Source organism: Phyllostomus discolor, chromosome 13 (assembly GCF_004126475.2).
Source record: "Phyllostomus discolor isolate MPI-MPIP mPhyDis1 chromosome 13, mPhyDis1.pri.v3, whole genome shotgun sequence".
Lineage (NCBI taxonomy): Eukaryota > Metazoa > Chordata > Mammalia > Chiroptera > Phyllostomidae > Phyllostomus > Phyllostomus discolor.
In genome coordinates this window covers 9662245-9688106 of record NC_040915.2, presented here as the reverse complement: position 1 = coordinate 9688106, position 25862 = coordinate 9662245, and the positions used below count along the sequence as shown (strand labels likewise).

The window sequence follows — 25862 nt, the reverse complement described above, 5'->3', positions numbered from 1 at the left end:
ACTTCTATCCAGAATATATAAAGAACAAGTACAACTCAATAAGACAGACAATGCAATTTAAAAACAGGCAAAAAATTTGAATAAACATTTCACCAAAGAAGATACATGAATGGCTAATAAGTACATAAATATGTTCATCATCTTTATTCATTAGGGAAATGCAAGTTAAACCCACAATAATATAGCACTTTATGCACAGTAGAATGGCTATAATGATAACAACAACAACAAAAAGAAAATAACAAGTGCTAGGAGTACGAATGGAAAATGGTACTGCCACTTTGGAGAAATTTGGTTGTTTTTCTTAAATAGTTATCATAAGAGCTATCATATGACTCAGAAATTCCACTTAGGTTATCTACCCAAGAAAAACAGTGTCCACATAAAGACTTGTATGCAAATGTTCATTAACACCATTATTTATACTAACCCAAAACTGGAAACAATTAAAATGTCCATCAACTGATGAATGGATAAACAAAATGCGGTACATCCGTACGACGGAATACTTATTCAACAATAAAAAGGAACTACTGATACATGCAACAACAGGGATGAACCATGAAAACATGACTCCAAGTGAAAAAAGCCAGATGCAGAAGAGTACACCATTTGTGATTCTATTTATATGAAATGTTCAAAAAGGCAAATCTATAGATACAGAAAACAGAGTTGAGGGTCTCTGAAGATGGGTTTGGGATGAGGACAGACTACAAAATAGTCACAAGAGATATTTTTAAAGGATTATGGAAATATTCTAAAACTCCATTATGGTGATGGTGTAAAACTTTGTACATTTATAAAAATCAATAAATCATACACTTAAAATGGATAAATGTTATAGCTATAAATTATACCTCAATAAAGCTGTTTTTAAAGAGCCAAGCAAAGAAAGGAGCAAGAACAAAAAAATTAGTATGGTGAGTATTTCTCTTACCTCTGCTGGATATACTGGGCATAATCTGAGGAATCATATTATTGCTTGTGTCCATGGGCTGGGAACCGTCTTGACCCATCTGATCATCTGGTGGCATATAGGCAGGAGGTGGAGTATCAGCTAAGAGAAGAAAATCAGACAAGTTAAAGACCCAAAAGACTCAAGTCTCCATCCTGCCTGAAGTTACTATAAAAGAATTTAAAAATTCTTAAGATTACCAGCAGGGCTCATTACTGAGTATCATGGACACACAAAAAAGCAGGATGCTATCTTAGGGCAAGAGAAAAGGAAAAAAGACAGCACAACCACTTGCTACTGAAAACCTCCTGTAAGCCCACATATATTTGGACAATCCAGTAAGAGCAGTGCTGAAACTCACTAAAGCAGAATTCAAAGTCAAGAATTTTCCCTTTATTTGCCTAGAATCACCTACTCGGAAAAAGTGAGAATACTAGAAATGACTCTGAAGGACACGATTATCCTCATATGTTTACGTATCTACAAAGACACTTTTAAATGACCAAACTCATCACATATTGTACATTGTTATTTAAAACTGGAAAATAAAGGTATGTTCTTTCAAAAACTGCCATCAACACTAAGAGAAGCAGTTTTACTAATTTGTCTGATTTTTTTTGCAACAACCTAAAATGGCTAGATAATTCTCTCAGGAAACTGAATGTTAACCAAAAAGTCTCAAGTTCTAACACTCATGGCTGAAATTCTTTGCACAATCTACAGCTATACTTCTTTGTCTCAGTAACTATAAATACTGAATATACTTTTTCTTTTACCCCAAGGTTTGTACAAGATACATTTAGAGACAGAATTATAATCAGAACTGAATCTAGGACAAAGTATAAAAACTAGCTTTTGAACAAACACCCAAAGCAAGTTAAACAGTTGGTACTTAATTCCTCTTTAAAAAACAGCCCTCTGCATCAATTGATATTTTGCAGCAGAGAAGCCACAAAGAATATAATGACTCTGCCTGCAACAGGCATTCAAGTATTTGACAGTGACATAGGATGTGTCGGTCCACTACATTAATGAAAATTAAAAACTTGATAAATTATAATCTACTTGTCTTTCTCCAGGCAAATCAGTTCATCAGTTATTTCATTAAAGAAAACTGGAATTCATTTTAACCTTCCAAAGTCTAAAATGATTTGACAAGCAATGTAGTAAAGCTAAAAAGGCAGAGAGTTTAAGTCAAAGAAAGTTGGGCCCCTATTTATTAGCTGTGTGACTTTAGGCAAGGTACCTAAACTCTTATTAGAGTCAGGATCAATTTATTTTTCCACCTGGGAACAGGAATAATACCTACCTCACATGCTGTTCTGAAGATTAAATTTAATGCAATGTTTTTCATCACAGTATCAGTTATATAAAAGTTTCTCAATAAATGGCATTTAGTATTATAAATTATATAAAAATATTTAAACAGATGGTATCTGCCAAAATGAAATCCAAAACTCTCCTGTAAATCAAACAGTGACCAAAGAACACAGAATCAAAAGTAGCTAGCTCTTGGCATATAACAGTTCACCCAAAGGGCCAGCAGTATAACAACTGCTGATTCTCAGGGAGTCACACTTCGTATCAATAAAATGAAGTCTCACCTGGCAGCTGAAACGGACTTCCTGGTCCAGAGCTTGCTGGGGAGTTGGGGTAGGTGCTGCTGGCAGGCGAAGGAGGATAGGGGCTATTCGGAGATAAGGGGAAAGGAGTGTTGTTGGGCTGGTGGAAAGAATCAGGAAAAGTTGCGTTTTGTGGCATGTGCGGTTCATTGTGGCTCAGGTTTCTAAACTGAACCAGAAGGCTATGTTGCGGATTGAATTCATTATGACGAGGCACTAATACTGGAGGTAAGACTGAAAGACAAAAATCAGAAGTCATCTGTCAGCAATGACTAAAGCAAATATTCCATGCATATTAAAAGTACACAGAAAAGATTCAGGTAAGACCATAACCCTATTAATTCACTTTTAGGAAGGCCTGCTTTGTAGAACCTTGAATCTATTTATATAATAACGAATCCAAAATTCTCTAAGCATTTAGCATTTATAAAGTGACAGAAAACCTAGAGAAGATACCACTCCTGGTTCTATAAGAGATAAGGCATATTTTAAAACAACAGTAATACAGAAAATTTAATGCAATGCGAGTTCAACAAAGGTGAGTACTTCTAACTGGCAATGACCACACAAAAGGTTGTGGAAAAGACAGTATCTGGGCGGACTTCAAAGAACTAGGAGGATTTCACAGGGGAGTGCCAATGGTGGGGAGAATCAAGGAGGAAGTGGGGAGACTCCAGGAGGGAGGTCAGAAAGAATAAACAGCTGGTCTAGCCACTGAACCAGGAAGCAAGAGGGAGAGACTGAAGTTAAGGTCAGCTATACAGATGTCTTGAAAGCCTCCGTGTTTCCAACTTTGAACATTTCATGTTTCTCAGTTTGAGAGATCTCACATTTTATGTTCTTCAGTAAAGTTTTCCCCACTCAAAAGTTTTCCCATGTAGAATCTTTTATTCAAAGTCAGTTTTCTAACCAGGACCATAATGAAAATATATACAACAAAGCCCAAACATTTTAAGAGATATATTTTTTAAAAGATAAACTTTTTGAATAAAGCCAAACATTCACTTTCTTTAAAGACCCAAGAGGTAAATCACACACAAGTATTTGATTACCTTTCCCCACAGAAAACAGAAAAAGACCTATTTCTTTAAACTCTCACTGGACCCACTCATGTTTTACAACTTTCTTATATTTGTCAATGTTATTTCGTTTCTGAAAATCTCTTTGGCTCTGACATCATCAGCGTCAACAAAATCAAGGTTTTTCAGTTAACTAGGTCATACTCCCCTCCCAGAAGCAGGATGAACCTGAGGAATCGAGAGGCTCTTAACTTGTATTGGTTTTTGTCTGTTTTTATTCTACTGAACTAGTGTTGTAATTATGTGGTTACCATCTGTTTACAATACTTTTATTCTACTGTGTATTACCAACGGCTGCCCTCCTTAAAGAACGAGGGACAGCTGCCACCAGAGAACAGGGAGGGCGCTGGACAGCGAGAGTGTCCATGTTTAGCTAGCAGCAATCTGAAAGACTTAGTAAAATAACTCCTTAGGAATTCAATCTAGTAAGGATTTCTTTACTTTTTTTTTTAAAGACAAAGCTAAAAATCACTGACTTCTCTCTTACTTGTATATCTATACATATTTTTTATTAAATATTTTATTTTTAACCCCTAAAAATACATGGATAGCTTAAAAAGATATATAAGAGATTATAACAAAAACAGCAACTTCCAAGCCTCATCCATACTGCTTCCAGAGACAAAAAATATAAACTCTTAACCATTTTTTCTAATACTTTATGTACCACTAAATAATGTTTATATTACTATTATTGGGTTTATGATATTATTTGTAGACTTGCTATGACAGTAAATGAAGTGGCTATCTTGTATCATTCTATCCCATCCCCCTTCCCCACAATAAAGTTACATTAAAATTTTTTGGTTAAATTAATATCTAGTGTTAATATTGTATATTAAGATTATTCCTTTTGAGCTAAGTATGTACCATGATTATATTTTTTCCTGAACAGTGCTTTTACTACAGTTAATTATTGCCTTGTTCCTTTTCTAGAAGTCCGACAGACCTATCAAATTCCTATCAACATTATCTTCTAGATACCACAAACACACACAAAACTCATGTTTCCCCTGGATCCTCCATCCTTCTGCTAAAATCTAGACTGGCTGCTACTGAAGTCTCCTACAAATCTTAAGTCCTTGGACTTCCCTTCCCTTCTCCCTTCTCCTGCTCGATCTCATTTCCTAAGCCTCATCTCCTTCAATTATCTTCCTAAGAAGTGGGGTATAAGGAAGATAAATTTTGAGTCCTTGCACATACAATACACCTTGCCTTTTGTTGGTCTGCAGACAGATTCCAGAGTACATAACTTTTTGTCTCTGAATTTAGGGGGCAATACTTTATTTTCTTTTAGAATCCAAAGTTCCATTGGAAATACAATATTCCCATTTCAATCCTTTCTACATGTTCTGTATTTTCTCTCTAGGAGCTTTCCGAATATTTTTTTAATCCATGATATACTAAATTTTCACATTTGGGTATTTTTTTATCCCTTCATCTGGTTATTCAGTCACTGGGCCTTTTCAATTTTCAGTTCTGGAACTTATTCTAGTAGTATTTCTTTAATAATTTTTCTCTGCCATTTTCCCCATGCTCTATTTCCAGGATTATTATTTTATTAGAATGATATTTAACTTGAAGCTCATTCTGAACCAGTTAATGTTTGAATCTAAGCACTTTTCATACATTAACTCATCTAATCCTCATAATAAAACCAGAGGGTAGATATTATTATTCCTGTTTTACAGATGAGGAAACTAAGCCACAGAATGGTTATATAACTTGCCCATAGTCACCTTCATATACTGATAAAATTAGGATTCAAACCCAGAAGTCTGGTTCCAGAACCGTCTTAATCCCCAGACAACACTGCCTATTAGATTAAACACTGGGCCACCTTTGGTTGGCCCTCTGTTTTTCTTTTCCAACTACCTTCCATCTTTGTAGTACTTTCTCACTCTATGATATATTAGCACTGTGATCTTGTATCCGTTACTTCCCTTGGTTTTCCTTATCTGTAAACCTACTAGGTTTTAATTTTGTTGTTTAAAGATTTTACTTATTTATTTTTAGAGAAAGGGGAAGCGAGGGAGAAAGAGATGGAGAGAAACCTCAGTATGTGGTTGCCTCTCCAGCACCCCGCACTGGGGACCTGTCCCATAACCCAGGCATGTGCCCTGATTGGAAATTGAACCAGTGATGCTTTGGTTCACAGGCCCATGCTCAATCCACTAAGCTACACCAGCCAAGGCTGTAAACGTACTAAGTTTTACAATATTAGTACTATTTTCTAACCCCATGAAGAAATAACCTCATAATATTAAAAAAGTGCCTGGTCCACAATGCTCAATAAATGTTCATTACTATTACAGTTACTACTACCTCCACTTTATTAATACTGGAACCAAAAATTGATCCATCTTTTATAATAAATGCTTCACTTGCTTAAGCATACCAGAGCTATGCCCTAGTTTTTTCTATAGAGTGAATCATGGCAGAGAAAATGGATTATTTAAAAAATACGACATTTCTATTGGGAGATTGTTAATCACACAGTGGCTATTATAATACACTAAATTCCTAGACCAGCCTCCTGGATATATCAAGCTAGGGGATTTTTCAGACTATACTTCTCTATTAACTCCTCACGTCTTCCTTTCTTCATCAATTCCTAAAGGCTACAGATCTCCTTGGATTCAGTAAGGAGATCTGTACTCACCTCAAATACCAGTTGGCAGCTCTAAAGCCCTTAAACTGAACTTCCCCTGGCAGCACCTCACTGCTATTCATTCTGCCAGTCTCCATCCAATGTCTGTTTCACAGCCTTGTTACCATCCTGGGCTTGTATTATCCCCACGTGAAACCCAGTGTGGCACACAGACTGCAAGGTGACCGCCGTGTTCCCGCCTCTGTGTACCATTCTTGCAGAATCCTCTTTGAGTGTATTACCTATGACTTGCTTCTAACCAACAGAATATGGCAAAAGTGACAGGGTGTATGTGGTAACATTCCATAAGAATGTAATACCCTTCCAGCAAGAAGACCCTATTTTTCTTGCTGGCTTTGAAGAAGTACACTGTCAAGTATGTGAGCTACCTATGAAGAGGTCACGTGGCAAACAAATGAAGGCAGCCTCCAGGTGACAACCAGCAGGAATCCAACAGGTGGCAAGGAACTGAATCCTCTGAACAATCACCTGAGCTGGCAAGCAGATCCTTTCCCAGCTGAGCTCAGAGGAGACCCAACCCCTGACCAACAACACTCTGACTACAGCATTACAAAGGACCCAGTTCGGCTCGGCCTGGACTCCTGACCCACAGAAACTGTGAGATAATAAATGTGTGTTAAGCCATTTTTTGTTACGCAGCAATAGATAACTAATGCACCCAGCTAGTATCTCACCGTATACAGTTCATTTATAACAAGATATTATTTACAGAGCATCATCTATGAAGTGCCAGGTAATACTATTCTAGCACTGGGGATACAGCACAGAATGAGACAGAAGAAGGTCCTACTCACTTTAGTCAATAAACAAATATCTAACCTGACATCAAGTAATGATGGGGGTATTTGAGCAAGGACTGAATGGAGTAAGAAAATGTGCTGTGGAAAGATCTGGAAGAATAGTACTCAAGTAGAGAGAACAGCAAGAAAAAAGCCTAGGTACAGGAGTATGGCAAGTCCAAAAAACAGAGGAAGTCTGGTAGGTCATGTAGGGTCTTGTAGAAATCTGTTCTAACTGTGATTGAGAGCCTTTAAAGTATTTTGGGCAGGAACTGACATGATTCAATATATACTTTTAAATGTCACTCTGGCTGCTATGTAGAAAACAGAACAGGCTAGAGAGGGAGGAAAAGCGGCAGAGAGACCGATGAAACGACGACTAGAGGTGGACCACGACGACATGCTGCACCGAAGCAGCGGTGTTCCAGATGGTGAGCACTGACATTACAGAGATATGTTCTAAAGGCACAGCAAACGGTGTCTGCTTGCAGCCCAAACACAGGCATTAAGGGAGAGAAATAGAAGATGACTTCTAGGTAGCAATTGCATAAATATTGGTGCCATTTACTTCAATAAGGAAAACTAGAGGAAAAAAATGGCTTGGTGGGAAAAAATCAGAAGTCCTATTTTGACATTAAATATGGTATGTTTATTGGGCACACTCAAGTGGAAGTATCGAGTAGACAACTGGACACAAAAGTCTACATCTCAAAAGAAAAGCTGACTGTGGTTCTAAATGTTAGCCTGAGCCTACAGATAATATATGTCTCATGTTAGGCATGAGACAGCATGAGAGCACATAGAAGAAAGATACAGATGGAGAAACTGTCCAGGGACTGAGTCCTATGAAAACAGAAAAAATAAACCAGTGAAGAGCCTAAGCAACAACAGCCAGGAAGGCAGGAGAACCAGGAAACTGCAAGGTTTCAAAAGCCAATACGGAAAAAGCCTTGAGGCCGGGGGAGGAGAGCAACTGTATCAAATGATGCTGGGAGGGCAAACAAGAGGATGGAGAATGCCCCCTCTCTCCTGGATCATTAGTGATCCACAAATGGCAGTGAAGACTAACTGGAGGGGTGTCAACAAAGAATGGAAGGAAAGTAATGTGAAGATAATAAAAGTGGAGACTCCTCTAAAAGAACTAGAGGAAACAGAGCAGAAGATTGGGTGTAAGGAGGTATAAATGAGGGCAAGACAGGAATCCTTCAACTTTTACTTTAGGATGGGCAGCATTATGACATGCTTATATGCTGTCACAAAGAGTCTAGAAGCAATGAAAACTATATCATCTATATATAAAAAGCTGAATTCAAAATCCAGTATTCCTTCCAAGATTAAAATGTTTAGGAAGGAAAACACAACAATGTAACCTTTTAATTACTAAATCCAGTTAAATGCAAATCAGGAAAAGATAAGTTTTCTAAATTCTTCCCAAGGGAGTAAAACCTACCTGGACTCTCCACTCTCTTATAGTGGTATGGGTTGATACAAACTTCTTTTTGCTTAGATCCAAAAGGAAATTCACAAATATCCAATGGTTTTAGCTCATGATGACTCTGCAAATCAGGCCAGCGCCAAACACGACAATATATAACGTGGGGTAAGCCTTTTCGGTGAGAAACCTGCAGGCGTCCATCTAAAGACCTGGGAATAGTGACACATTTGCTCGGCTGTCCTGGACTACTCAAGGCTTTCTCCAGCTCCTCCATGGCACCCTTCTTCTTTTTCAACTTTTTCACCAAAGCATCGACTGCCTTTTCTGCCCATTTCTCCTCTTCATCACCTTGCTTCCAGCCTAACAATCGCTTTACTGCTGGACTAGTAAAAGAAAACAAGCTGGCCATTGACGTCATTTGATATAAATCTTCAGAGACCTTCCTGCAACTCAAAGTCCGTGGCTACTGAAAGAAGAGATCACAGATGTAAAGTCACATAAAGGTCCTAAGCAGAAGTTCCAATTTAAAAGGCAAGAGTGACATTTATCTTCGTAAGTGCCATACACTTCTTTAGACTGGTTCAGGTCCTGAAAGGGGGAAAAGGATAAGACCCCTAATTTAAAAGAATGCAATTAACATACATTAAAATCAATATAGTTAAAAAGTATTGTATTTTTAAATAAGAGATAAAAGTATTATAAACTAAAAAAAACCCAAAGTCTAGAAAAAAAATTTTTCTCGAACATCACGTGATCACTCAATTCCATCTTCTTAATATGAGCAAATAAGTCACAGGCAATGCCAAATAATAACCAAAACCAAAAACAGGTTGCTCTACTTTCTATGTATTATTTTATTTTTTTTTTTTTAGGATTTATTTATTTATTTATTTTTAGAGAGGGAAGGGAGGGAGATAGAGAGAGAGGGAGAGAGAAACATCAATGTGCGGTTGCTGGGGGTCATGGCCCGCAACCCAGGCATGTGCCCTGACTGGGAATCGAACCTGCGACACTTTAGTTCGCAGCCTGCGCTCAGTCCACTGAGCTACGCCAGCCAGGGCTCTATGTATTATTTTAAAACAAATGAACAAAAAACAGCCTCTAAACTTTTTAATTCATTTGGTCAGACCAGTAAGCCCCCAGATGGCCTTCTAAGGTTTGATTCCGAGCACTTTTCTTCAGTGAAACCCATGTTACATGCTATATCAATTTTGAGCATTATATGGCCTGATCTGAACAAGTGTCTTAAAAGAAATCTAGCTCTTCTGTAAGGTCATTGTTCTCCTTAAAATGTTTCACAAACATAAGGTTTGGACAAAAGCCATGGTCTTATTCAAGTCACATTATTAATGCAAATTTTATTAAAGCTTGTCATAAGATAAAATGTACCAAACCCTCGAAAAAATCATAATACACATAACTGCCAGAAAAATGAAAAGTATTTCTATTTTTAAAGCTAAGAATGGTGAACAGATTTTGAAAGTTTAACCCCCAAAAAGGACAGTTTATAATCTGTCAACTCCTATTGCCTTCTGGGATATTTTAAACACATTCAGTTGACAAACCTGCTCCAGGCATATGACGACTCTGCACCATGAAGAAGCCCAAGCAGCTGATGACGAGAGGAGAGGATGTGCAGCGGGGCTCCACTGATGAGAGTGAGCACGGTCCCCTGTGGTGACCACACCTCGGGCTACAGACAATGAGCAGCCAGTGAGCAACAGGAGCAGTACCTGGGAAAAAAGATGTCAGTAGTAAGAGATGTTCCTTTCTCGTGCCTAAAATGGCCAAGTACTGCTGCAGGTCTGCCTGTGACAAACTCTACCATCAGGACTATTCTGTAATGGGGGGACATCTTCCCAGAAAGAATGTGTGTGCTCAGTTAAAACCCAGGTAAAAGTGAACTAAAATAAAACCGAGTTAAATTCAACAAATAATTATTCATCACTATGTGCTACATATTATGAACATCCATGATGATGCTTTAAAAAAAAAATCACACCAGACTTCCGGCCAAGATGGAGGCATAGGTGGACACACTGTGCCTCCTCCCACAACCAAAATTAAGGACAACAAAAATTAGAAACAAAACAACCAGAGCAGACAGAAAAATGAACTGTACAGAAGTCCCGACAACTATTCATCCAGACCAGTAAGAAGGGTGGAGTTGGCGGCTGGCAGAGAGGGGTTGCAGCAGGAAAAAGCGGTGGCTGGCAGACCCAGGCCCTCAGGGTGCAAGTGTTGATTAGCAGACTCCAGTGGCAGACCCCTGGCACGGATGTGGGCAGGCAATGAGCAGATCCAGTGAGGCACACAAGGCAGCAGGCTGTCCACAGTCACACATTCATGCAGATAAACCAGGTGAAAACGGGCAGTAAGACAGACCACACAACCCAGGGTCCCAGTGCCAGGAAATAAAGCCTAAAAGCACTGACTGAGAACACTTGTGGAAACTGAGGTGCCAGGAAAGACTCCCAGCCTCACAGGAGAGTTTGTTAGAGAGACCCACAGGGTCCTAGAACATGCACAAGCCCACCCAAATGGGAACCAGCACCAGAAGGGCCCAATTTGCTTGTGGGAAGTGGCAGAGGGGACTGAAATCCGACAGAGAGTGGAGCAAGTGCCATTGTTCCCTCCCTGACCCGCCCCCACATATAGCGTCACAACCCAGTGAGGGGGGTTGCCCTGCCCTGGTGAACACCTAAGGCTCCTCCCCTCATATATAACAGGCACAACAAGACCCCCCCACACACACACAAAATGGCTCAAAAGAAAGAACAAATCAAAGTTCCAGAGCCAATACTTTTAAGCAACCCAGAGACAGCCAACCTATCAGATGCACAGTTCAAAGCACTGGTGATCAGGATGCTCACAGAATTGGTTGAATTTGGTCGCAAATTAGATGAACAAATGAAGACTACACTAAGTGAAATGAAGAAAAATGCACAGGGAAGAAATAGTGATGGAAAGAAAACTGGGTCTCAAATCAATGGAGTGGACCAGAAGGAAGAAAAAAACATACAATCAGAAAAGAAGGAAGAAACAAGAATTTAAAAAAATGAGGAGAGGCTTAGGAACTTCCAGGACATCTTTAAACGTTCCAACATCTGAATTATAGGGGTACCAGAAGGAGAAGAGGAAGAGCAACAAGTGGAAAATTCATTTGACCAAAAAATAAAGGAGAACTTCCCCAATCTGGCAAAGGAAATAGACTTCCAGGAAGTCCAGGAAGCTCAGAGTCCCAAAGAAGTTGGACCCAAGGAGGAACACACCAAGGCACATCATAATTACATTAGCTAAGATGAAAGATAAGGAGAGAATCTTAAAAGCATCAAGAGAAAAGGAGACAGCTACCTACAAAGGAGTTCCCATAAGACTGTCAGCTGATTTCTCAAAAGAGACCTTACAGGCAAGAAGGGGCTGGAAAGTATTCCAAGTCATGAAGGGCAAGGACCTACATCCAAGATTGTTCTATCCAGCAAAGCTTTCATTTAGAATGGAAGGGCAGATAAAGTGCTTCTCAGATAAGGTCAAGTTAAAGGAGTTCATCATCAATAAGCCCTTATTATATGAAATGTTAAAGGGACTTATTTAAGAAAAAGAAGATAAAAAATATGAACAGTGAAAAGACAGCAAACTCACAGTTCTTAACAACCACACCTAAAACAAAAGCAATCTAAGCAAACAACTAGAACAGGAACAGAACCACAAAAATGGAAATCACAAGGAGGGATAGCAACCAGCGGAGTGGGAGGAAGAGAGAGGGGGAAAAGGTAGAGAAAATAAGTAGCATAGATGGTAGGAAGAAAACAGATAGGAGGAGGGCAAGAATAGTATGGGAAATGTAGAAGCTAAAGAACTTATGACATATGGACATGAACTAAAGGAGGGATGTGGGTGGGAGGGGATGTGCAGGGTGGAGGGGAATGAAGGGGGGAAATGGGACAACTGTAATAGCATAATCAATAAAATATATTAAACATATATAAATAAATATATAACCTAATGATAATAAAAAAGAAAAAAAATCACACCAAATAGGTTTCATCTTCAGTGCTGATTCACTCATTCAGCATATACTTACTGAGAGCCTAGTAGATGCAGGGCACTGTTCCTGGTACTGACCAACTACTAGTGACTCTCTAGACTACATGTTAGAACTATGGGGAGAAGGGTGCACAGAAGTGGAGATATACTCCTTATGTATGAATAACTATGCCCAACCCCACATAGGAAAATTTTTGCCAGGTATGTAAAGCTGGCTACATTAAACTGAAGATACATAACAAGAGAATGAAAGCACATTTTTAGTAACAAATATCAGATAATAAAGTGTTATATGCTAAAGAAAATACTTTTAAAAAGGGCTGACCTCAGTTGCAGCTACATCAAGGACATAGGATACACACCATCTGGGTCTGAAACTAAAGGCATGGTTTGGCTGTATGTGACAAGGAGGGAAACTTCAAAGACAAAAGGATATAAACAAAAAAATACATGAACAGACCTGAATAGAGCACTCCCTAGGACAAAACAAAAACTAGAAGGCTAAGCTATTCAGTGCAGTCACCTCTGGGGAGAATCATGGAATGGGGAGGAGGGGAGGAGGGATAGAGAGGGGACCTATGTGATGTGTTTTATACACTTCTGCATTGTTTTAACCCTTTAACAAAGGTAATCAATAATTAATGTGTCACTTGCACAATGCTGAAATATAAACAGTAGCTAATCTAAAATAAATTATGCTGAATAGAACAGAGTTAAGAGCACTGGTAAAAAAGCAGGAGAAACCAATGCATGTGAGCAGAAGCCAGGAAGGTGATTACCCTCTGAAGGGAAGGGTGGGAGTGCTGCCGAGAAGGGAACCTGAGGTTTTCTGCCATCCTGGTAAGGCTCTGCCTCTGGCTCTGGGTGATTAAGTGGGAGAGTTCAGTTTGTGAAAATTCAGGTCCCTGGACAGCTAAGGTGTGTACACTTAAAATTATTTTCTTGATTTATTAAAAAGTGTACAGTGGTCAGTTTCCCTTCCATTGTAGTTCCCCTTCTGACAAGCAATCTCTTTTATTTCTCTTTTATGTCCTTCCAGAAAACCTTTACACAAATACAAATACACACACACACAGATACATATATTTTTTTTTACATAATTAGCAGTATACTAAAAAGAAAAACAGCCAGGTATAGAAAAATGTATAAACAATGTATCTTCAAGATCTTTCCATATCAGTATAGAAAGAGCTTCCATATTACTCATAGAATTCCAGTGTAAAAGTACATCAAACCATATTATTCCTCTGCTCCAAAATCATCCAGTAACTTCCCATTACACTCAATATCCAAATTCCCTAACGTTACTTTCTAGGACCTATCTGATCTAGCCTTTGGCTTCTTCAAACTCATTTCTAACCATTCTCTCCCTAACTTTGCGCTTAACCATGCTTGACTTTTCCATTTCTCAAGTGCTCCAAGGTCATTTCTGTCTCAAGGCCTTTGCACTTGATGTTCCTTCCTCTGGCATTTTCTTTTCCCACATCGTAACATGACTTACGCTCCTAATAAATTCAGCTGCACAAATGTCACCTCCTAAAAAAGGACTTCCCTGAACACTTTATTTAAAATATATCTCACTCCCACATTGCTATCTATCCTTTGATCCTCCTTAATTTTCTTTCATGGCATTTATCCTAACCTGATATTACATTATCGATTTTATTTATTATGTCTTCCCCCCGAAATGTTAATAGGTAGGAAGCCTCATCCTCCTTATCCACCATCACATATCCTGCACCTAGAACTATTTATTAAATGAGAAAAAAAAAACAATTTGCAAAAATACACATGCCTTTAAAAGAACTGTATAAAATTTAAAACAAACAAAAAAAGTTACTCGTGGATAAACACAGGTACAGGAACAGAATAAAAGGAAGCCTGGAATGATACACACTGACCTCAGGACACTGAACACTAACCAGGTTGCTTCTGGTTAGAAAAATGAAAAAAGAAAAATGAAGAAAGCATGGAAAAGATTTACCAGTGTTTCTTTACAAACTAGATTTGAAGAAACCATGGCAAATCATAAGATGTTATTTTCTCTACTTTTCTGCATGTTTAAATGTTTTATAACTCAAAAATTATGATTTTTAATTTTTAAAAGTAGTGTTATGAAAACGGAAGATCCAATGCTGTTCTTTACTAGGTATATGACTCTACCAGGTTTCCCTCTTTCTAAGCTTATGAACTTGTCTGCAAAGCACATGTAATGGTTCCTAAGTCACTGAAATGCTAGAGTAATAAAAGGGTGTGTATGTGTATACATGAAAAAAACACACAGGTACATAATAGACACTTTATAAACTGGAAAGTGCTACTCAAATATGAATCATGATCATTAGTATTTAAAGGAAGAAGATCAAGACTTCAAAGACTACCTGGATCTAGTTCCAACCTAACATACCCATCACTGTACCACCACACACCCTTTCTGGTCCAGCCCAAACCCTGCACCTCTGCCCATCTGTGTTTTCCAAGAGAGATCTCAGTCACCCTTAATGATAAGCTCAAAACCATCCCCTTTTGTGAAGAATCCCCTACTAACCCACCCTAAAGATTCTATGGCCATTTACTGTATTTATTATAATTAATTTCTTAACTTCCCAAATAGAGAACAAAATCCTACCAGGCAGAAGTCTTCAGCACCTGGCACTACGCCATGTTCCATACCACATACTAAGGGAGCATAAAAGGTCTGTCCAGAAGGTATCCAACCATGTAATGTGAAAATATAGACATTTACTGAAGATAGGAGATACAAGAATATTGTACATAGAACAATGACACCTCAGTCCCCTTCAAAGTAGACACCATGGGACCTCACACAGTTCTCCCAACTGCCATCAACTGCCCCGTCATATTTTCCTGAATCTCATCAATGGTCTGAAATCTCTTCCCTTACAAAGGTGATTTTAGTTTTGGGAAAAGCCAAAAGTCACAGGGTGCCAAATCTGGGTGGTAGTGGGGCTAGTCACCTGGATGATTTGATGTTTCGCCAAAAAAACTCTGCATGAGATGTGATACATGAAGCTGCCAATCACCAGTTGCCCACAGCTGCAGCCTTCTGAACCACCCAAATAGTTTCTGTGGAGGAATGTTCAAGCTTAATGCAAAATTTGATGCCGATTCCTAGCTCTGCTCACTCAGTCATTTTGAATGTGTAGGCCACACAGTACACACACTCATTCAATATCTACTGCCTCCGCTGACTAGTACAGTGAAGTTGTCATTATTCACACATGCACATTCCAGTCCACTCCCCTTGGCTGCCAGGTTACAATGATGTTATGCCAACTATTCTTGTTATATTAACAATGGCTGGACTTTTTTCAAACAGACGTCATTGAATGAATTACCATTGATTTTTCTATCAAATGTACCTTGCAATTAAAGGTAACTTCAGCCCTATCTGGTATGGCTTAGTGGATTGAGTGTTGGCCTATGAATCCACAAAGGGTTGCCAGTTTGATTCACAATCTAGGGCACATGCCTGGGTTGTGGGCCAGGTCCTCAATAGGGAGCATGCAAGAGACAACCATACATTGATGGTTTTCTCCCTCCCTTCCCCTCTCTATAAATTTAAAAATAAATAGATAGATGGATAGATAGATAGATAGATAAATCTTTAAAGATAACTTCAAATTTTAAACCCAGGAGACTAAGATAATGACAATTCCATTAATACAATTAAGGACACTAAAAAAGTGGCTTAGTGGGCAGATAGAGGGTTAACTCTACTGAAAAGGGAGCATAACTGGAGATAATAGATTTAGCAAAGAAAAGATGAAAAACAGATCTAAGATTTTACAATAAGAGCTGAAATAGTAGGAAAGTGTAGGTTTTCAACGGAATAAAAAGAGCAGCAAGTAAACATGTGAATATTAGGGAACATTCACTAGTAGGAAAAAGCACAAAGAGTTACTGATAATGTATCACTAAACTGAAGATCTTAAAACTAGATACAATGGTATTGTAGAAGATTAAGCACAAGGGAGAGTTTTAAAAGAATGTGAACAAAGAAAAGGCTGATGACTTTGGTGAATGTCGATGTCATTAGTTAGACTTCAAGAGATTGGCTTCAGAATGAATAAGGAGTGTCAGATTTCAAAACCTAAGGCTCAGTTTGTGTTTTCTTAAACTTAGGAATAGGAAAAGGGTAGAGACAAACCTTATACTCAACTCTTTAAATACAGAATGGTTAAAACTTTTAAACACGTTTAATGGAATTCTTTCTAAAAATGTGTTAGAACTTTCCAAGTGGTACCTGCAAAGTAATCCAAGTACTCATTATCTAAGTCTCACCTTACAGAGTTAAAAAAGGGAACAGAATTCATCATAAAAATTCACTCATGAATAAGCCACAGACTCGATCAGGCACATGAGAAGATAGACTGGGCTTGACATCATGAGTTATCAACGGAGATTTTTAAAAAGAATAACAGTAAAATATCACTCCATACCTACCAAAATAACTAGACTCTAAAAAGAAAATAAAAGAGTAAGTGTTCATGGCAATACAGAACAAATGAAACTCTTATATATTCTAGTAAGAATATAAATCAGCCCAAGCACTTTGGAAAACTGTTTGACAGTAACTACTAATGCTAAACATAGATTTCTATAACCAAGCAATGCCATTCCTAAAACACATGATGAATTTCACAGATATAATACTGAAGTCAGACACAAAAGATTAAACATTATATAATTCCATCTGTATGACATTCAAAAAAGAGGAAACACTAACCTATGTCAGCAGAGGCAAGAATGTTACTAGGATGGGACAAGACAGACTCTTCTGGAGAGCTAGAAATTTCCTATATCTTGATTTGGGTGACAACATAGATGTACACATACATAAAAGTTCACTGAGTTATACACGTAAGATGTACATACTTTAAGATACACTTCAATGTAAAAAAGAACTTTAAAAAAATTCCTAGTGAATTGACCACCTGTAATAAAATTAGTTCCCATTCACTACCATCTCCCTCATCATAAACCAAGAGTGAAACTGCAAATTTGCAAAAACTGTAAGATTTCACAGTTTATTAAACAATGTAGGGTCTGGAATTTAATTTTACTCTACTACTCTACAAGCAAGCAAGTTAGTGTTTCACAGACACTGGCAAAGGACAGGAGAGACTCCTGGGTCAGAATGAAGAACTTTACTACTCAGGGCACAGCAGGCAGCATCGCCATCAGCTCTGGGGCTCTCTTGGCCTCCGAGACCTGTGGGAGTGAGGCACCACGGCCTGGATGGATGGCACTCCTGCAGTGAGTTTGCAATAATGAGAACACTGAGCTTCAGGAACTCACCCCTTTTGTGGTAATCAGTAAGCAGGCCTATTGCTTGGACAGAAAGAATAATTTGAGTGACTACCAAAGGGAAAAGCAATAAGTATTTGTAATGGATTAGCACCACAAATGTCAAACAGGAAGGATGCTACATAGAATGCCACTAAATTATTTAGTGAAAAAAATTAAACCTATTCATTCACACTTGATTCATTCTTTGCTCATTATAAGAATTAATGCATGTTTATAATTATAACCTGTTTTTCCTAAATTTAATTTTTCAAGATAAAGTCCCAATATCAGACCTTTTAATCACAATTTAGTATGAAATTCTGATCTGCACTTTAAGTGATTTCATTTTACATGGACTTTTTCCTAAACCATTTATCATCAGTTCAAGAAGGCCTGACTGACTGTTACATGAGCTTTTCTTGATGACTCAGTCGTCACCATCATGACCCTCTTACTGTGCTGCGCTGGAAGTGTTCCGCAGAGAGCACGGCACATGGACACACTGTACAGAATGGAGAAAAGTGCATGAGTGATTTTGAAAAGTTACTTATATAGGTAACTTGTTTTGGACACAAGTTTCTTAAAAGAATATAGCTATTTCAAGGATTTCAAGAGCATCCTCTCTACAAAATCAATTGCTAAAGCAAAGATAGTACTATTCCTTTGATGAGGAGGAGGAAGAGGAAGAGGGGGAGGGAGAGGAGAACAGAGGGGAGGAGGATATGACTGACATACGCTGAAAACTCACTATGCCAACCACTGTTAAGGACCTTATATGTATAGTCCAAAAATCATTAAAACCTCAGAACAGCCAGATGAGGTAAGTTCCATTATTCTCATTTTATAGGTGAGAAAACAGACGAAAGGATATTAACTGTAACTTGCTTATTTACATACACAGGAAGAAATAAAGCCAGGAGCTGAGCCCCTGGCAGCCCAGTTCCAGAACTTACTCTATTCCTAGACACTAGACACACCAACTCCTAAAAAGAAAGCCTCCTGCCAAGATATTTTCTTCCCTTAAAGACCTTCTCTACTGTTCTCTCTTTGACTTCTCCAAAACATTCAAATCATTACATTGTCATGAAATAAGATTATACTGTTCTAGACACCAAGAATAACTAAGTTCGATGTGCTCATCTTCAAGCTGATTTTTTATACCACTTAACATAGTCTCATCAACTTCTTTCTCTATGTCAGCCCACTCTTCTCTCCGTTTAGCTAAGTCAGTCAGTTAGTATGAAAAACTATCCAATGTTTAACTATTATTATATAAAAAATCACATTTAGTATTGGCGGCCTTTTCTCTTGAACTTACAAAACTCCAATTATCATTAGCACATTTTCCTTACACTTATCACTAGAACACAGTTACCTGAAAATGATGAGACAACGCTTGACTTCATTTTCAGTTTTTTTCTAAATATAAATATAAAATTTCTAGTTATAAAATATGCCTAACCATAATTACTTCATTAACGTTTGGTACACTTACTTCCTTATATTTTTCCTGTGTGTGTATTTATACATATACACGTGTGTGTGTGTGTGTGTGCGTATATATATAGCTCACCTCCCCCACCTCTGGCCATTGACTGAGGGTGTGCCATGATACTACTTGGTATTCTACATTTTCCACTTAATACAAAAAGAAGTTGCCACATATATGCTTTTAACAGTCCGACTATATTTCTCTCATCTTCTTTCTTAATATTTAACATTCAGATTTTAAAATGAAATTATTATGTTAGGATTAAAACTTTTTTGTAGTACCCACATTACAGATAAACTTTTGTTCTGTAATTTTTTCTGTAGAATATATCATATTCAAAATAACACCTTGGTCCACAAGCTGAAATAAAAGTAATTGGAATACAACAATAGATTTATTTCACTATTGTCACAAAAGTCCTTGGTTATGAATTTCTCATTGTGTATACAAAAAAATACAGTAAGATACTATGCTTTTCTTATTTGCATATATTAGCATATACAATATAAGCCCCAAGTGAGCTTGCAATACATTTGAAAATAAGAGTATGGGACTTCCGGCCAAGATGGAGGCATAGGTGGACACACCATACCTCCACACACAACAAGATTGGATCAACAATTTAGAGGAAGAATAACATCCAGAATTAACAGAAAATTTATCTGAATGGAAGTCAGACAGCCAAGAAGTTGAAATAGACCCATTCATCCAGACCGGTAGGAGGGGTGGAGACAAGCAGCCAGGCGCCGGTAGGGCGCAGAGAGCAGAGAGTGCATAAGGCATCTGGGGTGTGCAAGAGAGTTGGGCGCATAAGGCATCCGGGGTGCGTAAGGCATCTGGGGTGCGCAAGATCGCAGTGGGTGGACCCTGAGTACACAAGCGGCAGCTGGCAGACCCAGTGAGGCAGCAATTGTGGAGCAGGGCAGAGCGCACAACCCAGGATCCCAGAGAAGGGACTGAGATCCCACAGAGAATGGAGCTACCGCCATTGTTCCCTCTCGACCCCGCCCCCACACACAACATCATAATCTAGCTACTGGGGTGCCCAGCCTGGTGAACACCTAAGGCTCTGCCCCTCACCATAACAGAAGCGACCAGACCAAAAAAAAAAAGAGAGAGAGAGAAAGAGAGAGAGAGATGGCTCAAACAGAAGAACAAATCAATGTCCCAGAACTCATCCTTTTAAGCAACCAAGAGATAGCCAACCTATCAGATACACAGTTCAAAACACTGGTGATCAGGAAGCTCACAGAATTGGTTGATTTTGGTTGCAAATTAGATGAACAAATGCAGGTTACCATAAAAGAAATGAAGGAAAATGCACAGGGAACAAATAGTGCTGGGAAGGAAACTGGGACTCAAAACAATAGAGGGGACCAGAAGGAAGAAAGAAACAACCAACAGGAAAGAATGGAGAAACAAGAATTCATAAAAATGAGGAGAAGCTTAGGAACCTCCAGGACATCTTTAAACGTCCCAACATCCAAATTATAGGGGTACCAGAAGGGGAAGAGGAAAAGCAACAGATTGAACACGTATTTGAACAAATAATAAAGGAGAAATTCCCCATTCTGGCAAAGGAAATAGACTTCCAGGAAGTCCAGGAAGCTCAGAGAGCCCCAAAGAAGTTGGATCCAAGAAGAAACACACCAAGGCACATCATAATTACATTAGCCAAGGTAAAAACGAAGGAGAGAATCCTAGAAGCAGCAAGAGATAAGGGGACAGTCACCTACAAAGGAGTTCCCATAAGACTGTCAGCTGATTTCTCAAAAGAGACCTTACAGGCAAGAAGGGGCTGGAAAGAAGTATTCCAAGTCATGAAAGACAAGGACCTATATCCCAGATTACTCTATCCAGCAAAGCTTTCATTTAGAATGGAAGGGCAGATAAAGTGCTTCTCAGATAAGGTCAAGTTAAAGGAGTTCATGATCACCAAGCCCTTATTTTATGAAATGTTAAAGGGACTTATCTAAGAAAAGAAGATAAAAAAAAACATGTATAGTAAAAGGACAGCAAACTCACAGTTATTAACAACCACACCTAAAGCAAAACCAAAAGCAATCTAAGCAAACAACTAGAACAGGAACAGAACCACAAAAATGGAAATCACAAGGAGGGATAGCAACCAGGGGAGTGGAAGAAGGAGAGAGGGGGAAAAGGTACAGAGAATAAGTAGCATAGATTGTAGGTTGAAAATAGATAGGGGGAGGTAAGAATAGTATGAGAAATGTAGAAGCTAAAGAACTTATGACACATGGACATGAAGTAAAGGGGGGGATGTGGGTGGGAGAGGGTGTACAGGGTGGAGGGGAGTGAAGGAGGGAAATGGGACAGCTGTAATAGCATAATCAATAAAATATATTTAAAAAAATAAAAAATAAGTGTATGATTAGATTTTCTAGTAACCAAAAGGTTTAATTTTGAATCCCTCATTGAAAAGTTGGTTCAATTTGTTATGCTCCTTTTGTCTTTCACGAGGTAAAATGAATTTAGAAACACTGAGAACAGCCACCCACAATTTAATTAGCTGATTGTGTACATAATCATCCATTATACTTTTATACATTCTCTCAACTTATCCTATTAATAAAGAAAATCCGCCCTGGCTGGCGTAGCTCAGTGGATTGAGCACGGGCTGTGAACCAAAGTGTCGCAGGTTCGATTCCCAGTCAGGGCACATGCCTGGGTTGCAGGCCACAGCCCCCAGCAACCCCACATTCATGTTTCTCTCTCTCTCTCTTTCTCCCTCCCTTCCCTCTCTAAAAATAAATAAATAAAATCTTAAAAAAAAAAAAAAGGAAAGAAAATCCTCAAAAGGCTATCTCTGTAATTTCAGTCTTTAAAGGTTACAGAATGCTGGGCAATTAAATTTGGTCCTCTGTACTCCCCTTCTACAATGCTTTCAGGACCTACAGAGGCATTTTATTAATAATTATACATATTAACATGTATACAACTATACATACACATAACCAGTACTAAGCTTAATCTCAAACTAACATTCTTATTTATACAAAACACATTTACTTGAGTATACCTAAAAATGGCAAACCACCAAGCTAGATGCTATAAGGATTAAAGATGATTCAGGTTCAGACCTTAACTTTAATTACAAATACAGAAACAACTACGACATGCCCACACCAATCTACAATGCAGGGCACTAGAAGAAATTCAGGGGCTAGACCTTTGAGGAAGAGAGAAGAGGAGGACAAACAGCATGAGGCAGCTATATCTTAGGCATAAAAGCTATTGTTGGTAAAACAGAAAATCAGAGTTTTCATCTACCAGAACGAGGAAATGCTACAGTTTAGTTTGCTGAAACACAGGTGGTAGAACAAGAGAACTGGCTAGAAATCTATGATAAGGCTAGTGTCCCAGGTTCGATTCCCAGTCAGGGCACATGCCTGGGTTGCAGGCCATAACCCCCAGCAACCGCACATTGATGTTTCTCTCTCTCTCTCCCTCTCCCCCTCTCTCTCTCCCCCACCTCCCTTCCCTCTCTAAAAATAAATAAATAAATAATAAAATCTTTAAAAAAAAAAAGCTTCTAAAAAAAAAAAAAGAAATCTATGATAAGGCTAATCTATAACAAGGACATTTATATATATATATTGTAAAACATAACACTAGATTTGCATTCTAATGAACGTGCGTTCAAATTCTGGATCTAACACACCTAAATTTCCACTTTTTTCCTATTTTATACAGTGAATACCAGTTGAGAATTAAATGAATAAACACTTAACTCACAGACTTTGTGAGGTGAAGAAAACTGCAGCTTTCACTTCCCCCTCTCCCAAAGACCTCTCCAATGACCCCATCACCTCCCACCACCATCTACTGCTCTCCTTTCTCTTCTGTTCTCATTCCTTCAACTCTCCTCATTTCTCGCCTCCCCTTTCTCCACTCTTCATAGCTTCTTCGACATTCCTCAATGCTGGTGTTGAAGAAGCTTGGCTACTACCTAATAATGGCATATGAACTAACCAATAAAAATGCACTTTTCTTCTATTTTCAAAAGGACCCAATGAGCACAGACTGCACAATTTGTACCTTTAGTACTTCCAGGTGCTTCACTCGGGGCTTTCTTTCCTCCAAGTTCTCTGCAAGTGTACTTGGGAAGACTTAGGTGAGAGCCCGGATATGTGAAACAATGCTCTCCAGGAAAACCTGGGTTCTGGGCAAATTCCTATTTTTTGTGTCCCCGTGTCCTCATCCTGGATCACTAACACATTAAAGCTATCCCAAAGTGGGCCACTGAGAATAATATATGATAGAGGTGATATATTTAGTTCCTAAGAAAACCAAAAAATCAGTAGATTTCAAGAAACTTAAAACATAGAATTATTTTCTTTTACAATAAAATCATAGAATTATTTTTTTGCAGCTTTCATAAGAAGCAACTGCAAAAGTTACTACTTACAAATATTAAAGCCTTATTTTGATAGCACAATTAGGGATAAAAAACAAATTCTATTTCCTCTTTTTTTGCTTTTACTAAGGCTGTAATTAACTGACCTTTGAGCATGTAAACAAAACTGAATGTCAAATTAAGCCTTTTCCTTAAAAGCCAAGTCTTGTTTCAACAATGCATACACAGCTGGCTAACCAAGAAGTTAATACAACAAAGACACAAATGATACTGAACAGTTTCCAAGATATCTTTCATTGAATTTCTATTTCTAGCTTAAAAAACAGAGAATCCCCCCCCCCAAAAAAAAATCTGAAATCCTATTAGGAAATACACAAGACAATCTGTGTAAGATGAGTCCCTCAATTATGAATATTATAGTTTGAATGAATATAATGAAATCTAGTGATCAAACACTATCACATTTAGATCTATTTAGGGGGACCACAAATAGAACAGAAAGGAAGAATTACCCAATGTAAGTGAAAAACAGGGTGGGGGGAGGAAAAGGTAAAAAGATTATGTACTTGTGAATAAGATTGCTTAAGGAGGATTAACTGTGTTGCAAATGACTAGTGACAGACAAAACGTGGAGGGCTTAACAAGTACACAAAAACAAAAAGGAAAACAAGTTCTGACAGGCTCCCACACTCCCCCGCCCCCACACACTGCACCAAAGTGAATAAAAGGATGAGGCATGGATAACTGTGCATCATATTAGTACAAACTTTGGGAGCGACTATCACAAGATCCCAACAGGAATGTGGCAGTCTACAATTCACCGTCCAGCTGGTAAAAAGGACAAGAACAAGAAAAACCAAGAATCGTTTAAGCCAAATGAGGCAAGGGAGACTGGGAGGAGACAATTAACCAGTTTGTGCAAAAGTATAAGCACCACCACAGAATAAATGCCAAACGGGAAAAGGCTGAATTAAAGGCTGCAGAGTCAGGCTGCTGGAAGTAATCCTACGTGAATGCAGAGTTCAGTCTAAGCAGAAAGATATATTCAAAGAGGAATTACAAAAAAGAGGCATTAGAGAAGACAAGAATGGCAACAGCACATGATCAAGTAAGAAACTTGAGGAGTGGGGGTTGGGGGTGGGCAGAGAGGGAAAATGAAAGACACGAGAGTAATCCCATCTGTGAAAGGAAGACATACAAGGGTGGTAGTATACAGACAGAGGTGGTGATATATAAGAAAGAAGATATCTGGGACATTATAGATAAACAATCAATGGGACTTGGTGACCACCTAGAACAGAAACGGGGGCAAGCAAAAGAAGGTAATGTGGGTTTTTTTAAGATTTTATTTATTTATTTTTAGAGAGGGAAGGGAGGGAGAAAGAGAGAGAGAGAACCATCAATATGCGGTTGCTGGGGGCCGTGGCCTGCAACCCAGGCATGGGTCCTGACTGGGAATCGAACCTGTGATGCTTTGGTTCACAGCCCGTGCTCAATCCACTGAGCTACGCCAGCCAGGGCTAGAAAGTAATGGTTTAAAAGCTGAAAGAATAAAGACACCACTCACCTAAAAAGGGGAATTCTAGTTAAAGCCAAGATGAGGCCAGAAGGTGATGGTGGATGGGTGTAAGGAAGCAAATACTGGTGCAGCTCCAAGCAGATATAAAATTAAAGCTCAACAGAAAAAAAATGAATATGCAGATTTGGGTGATCACATCAATGGAAGTAAAAGTTGAACCTATGAGAGTAGATACTTGTTTGATTCAAAACTGACTGGGTACCTAATAAGCAGGGAATACTCTGTGCGTAGGAACTCAGGCTTATAGGGCACTATCTGTAATCTCCAAGATCTTAAAGAGTAATAGGGGAAAAGGGAAGGTGCGATGAAGAGGCTGGTGTAACTGACTTCCATGTGATAGTCAACAGAGAGCACTAGCCTAGAGTAAAAGTATGTCCAGCAAGCCCAGAAGCCCAGTAATTGAACATATAGGAGAATGCGCCACTTCTTAAATCAGAGCTTGGAGGGATTTAAGAAAATAATTATGAACCCATTCTGTGCTCCTACCTTGTGTCCTTCACCTCTGGTTTACC

General features: G+C 38.6%; 1 protein-coding gene across 3 annotated transcripts in view; it reads right to left on the bottom strand.

The window, feature by feature from the left end:
* The window catches only part of SMAD5 (SMAD family member 5), a 58017-nt gene that overhangs the window by 20615 nt on the left and 11540 nt on the right, over positions 1-25862 (bottom strand). For 2 of the 3 annotated variants that reach the window (XM_028528373.2, XM_028528374.2), the window contains exons 2-5: positions 10107-10274; positions 8557-9129; positions 2560-2811; positions 938-1057 (exon numbers count right to left, since the gene is read on the bottom strand). In XM_028528373.2, coding sequence (XP_028384174.1) covers positions 938-1057; positions 2560-2811; positions 8557-8959 — 775 coding nt within the window. In that variant the 5' untranslated portion in view covers positions 8960-9129; positions 10107-10274. The remainder of the gene's footprint in view (positions 1-937; positions 1058-2559; positions 2812-8556; positions 9130-10106; positions 10275-25862) is intronic. The other variant, XM_036014572.1, reaches the window with a different exon arrangement.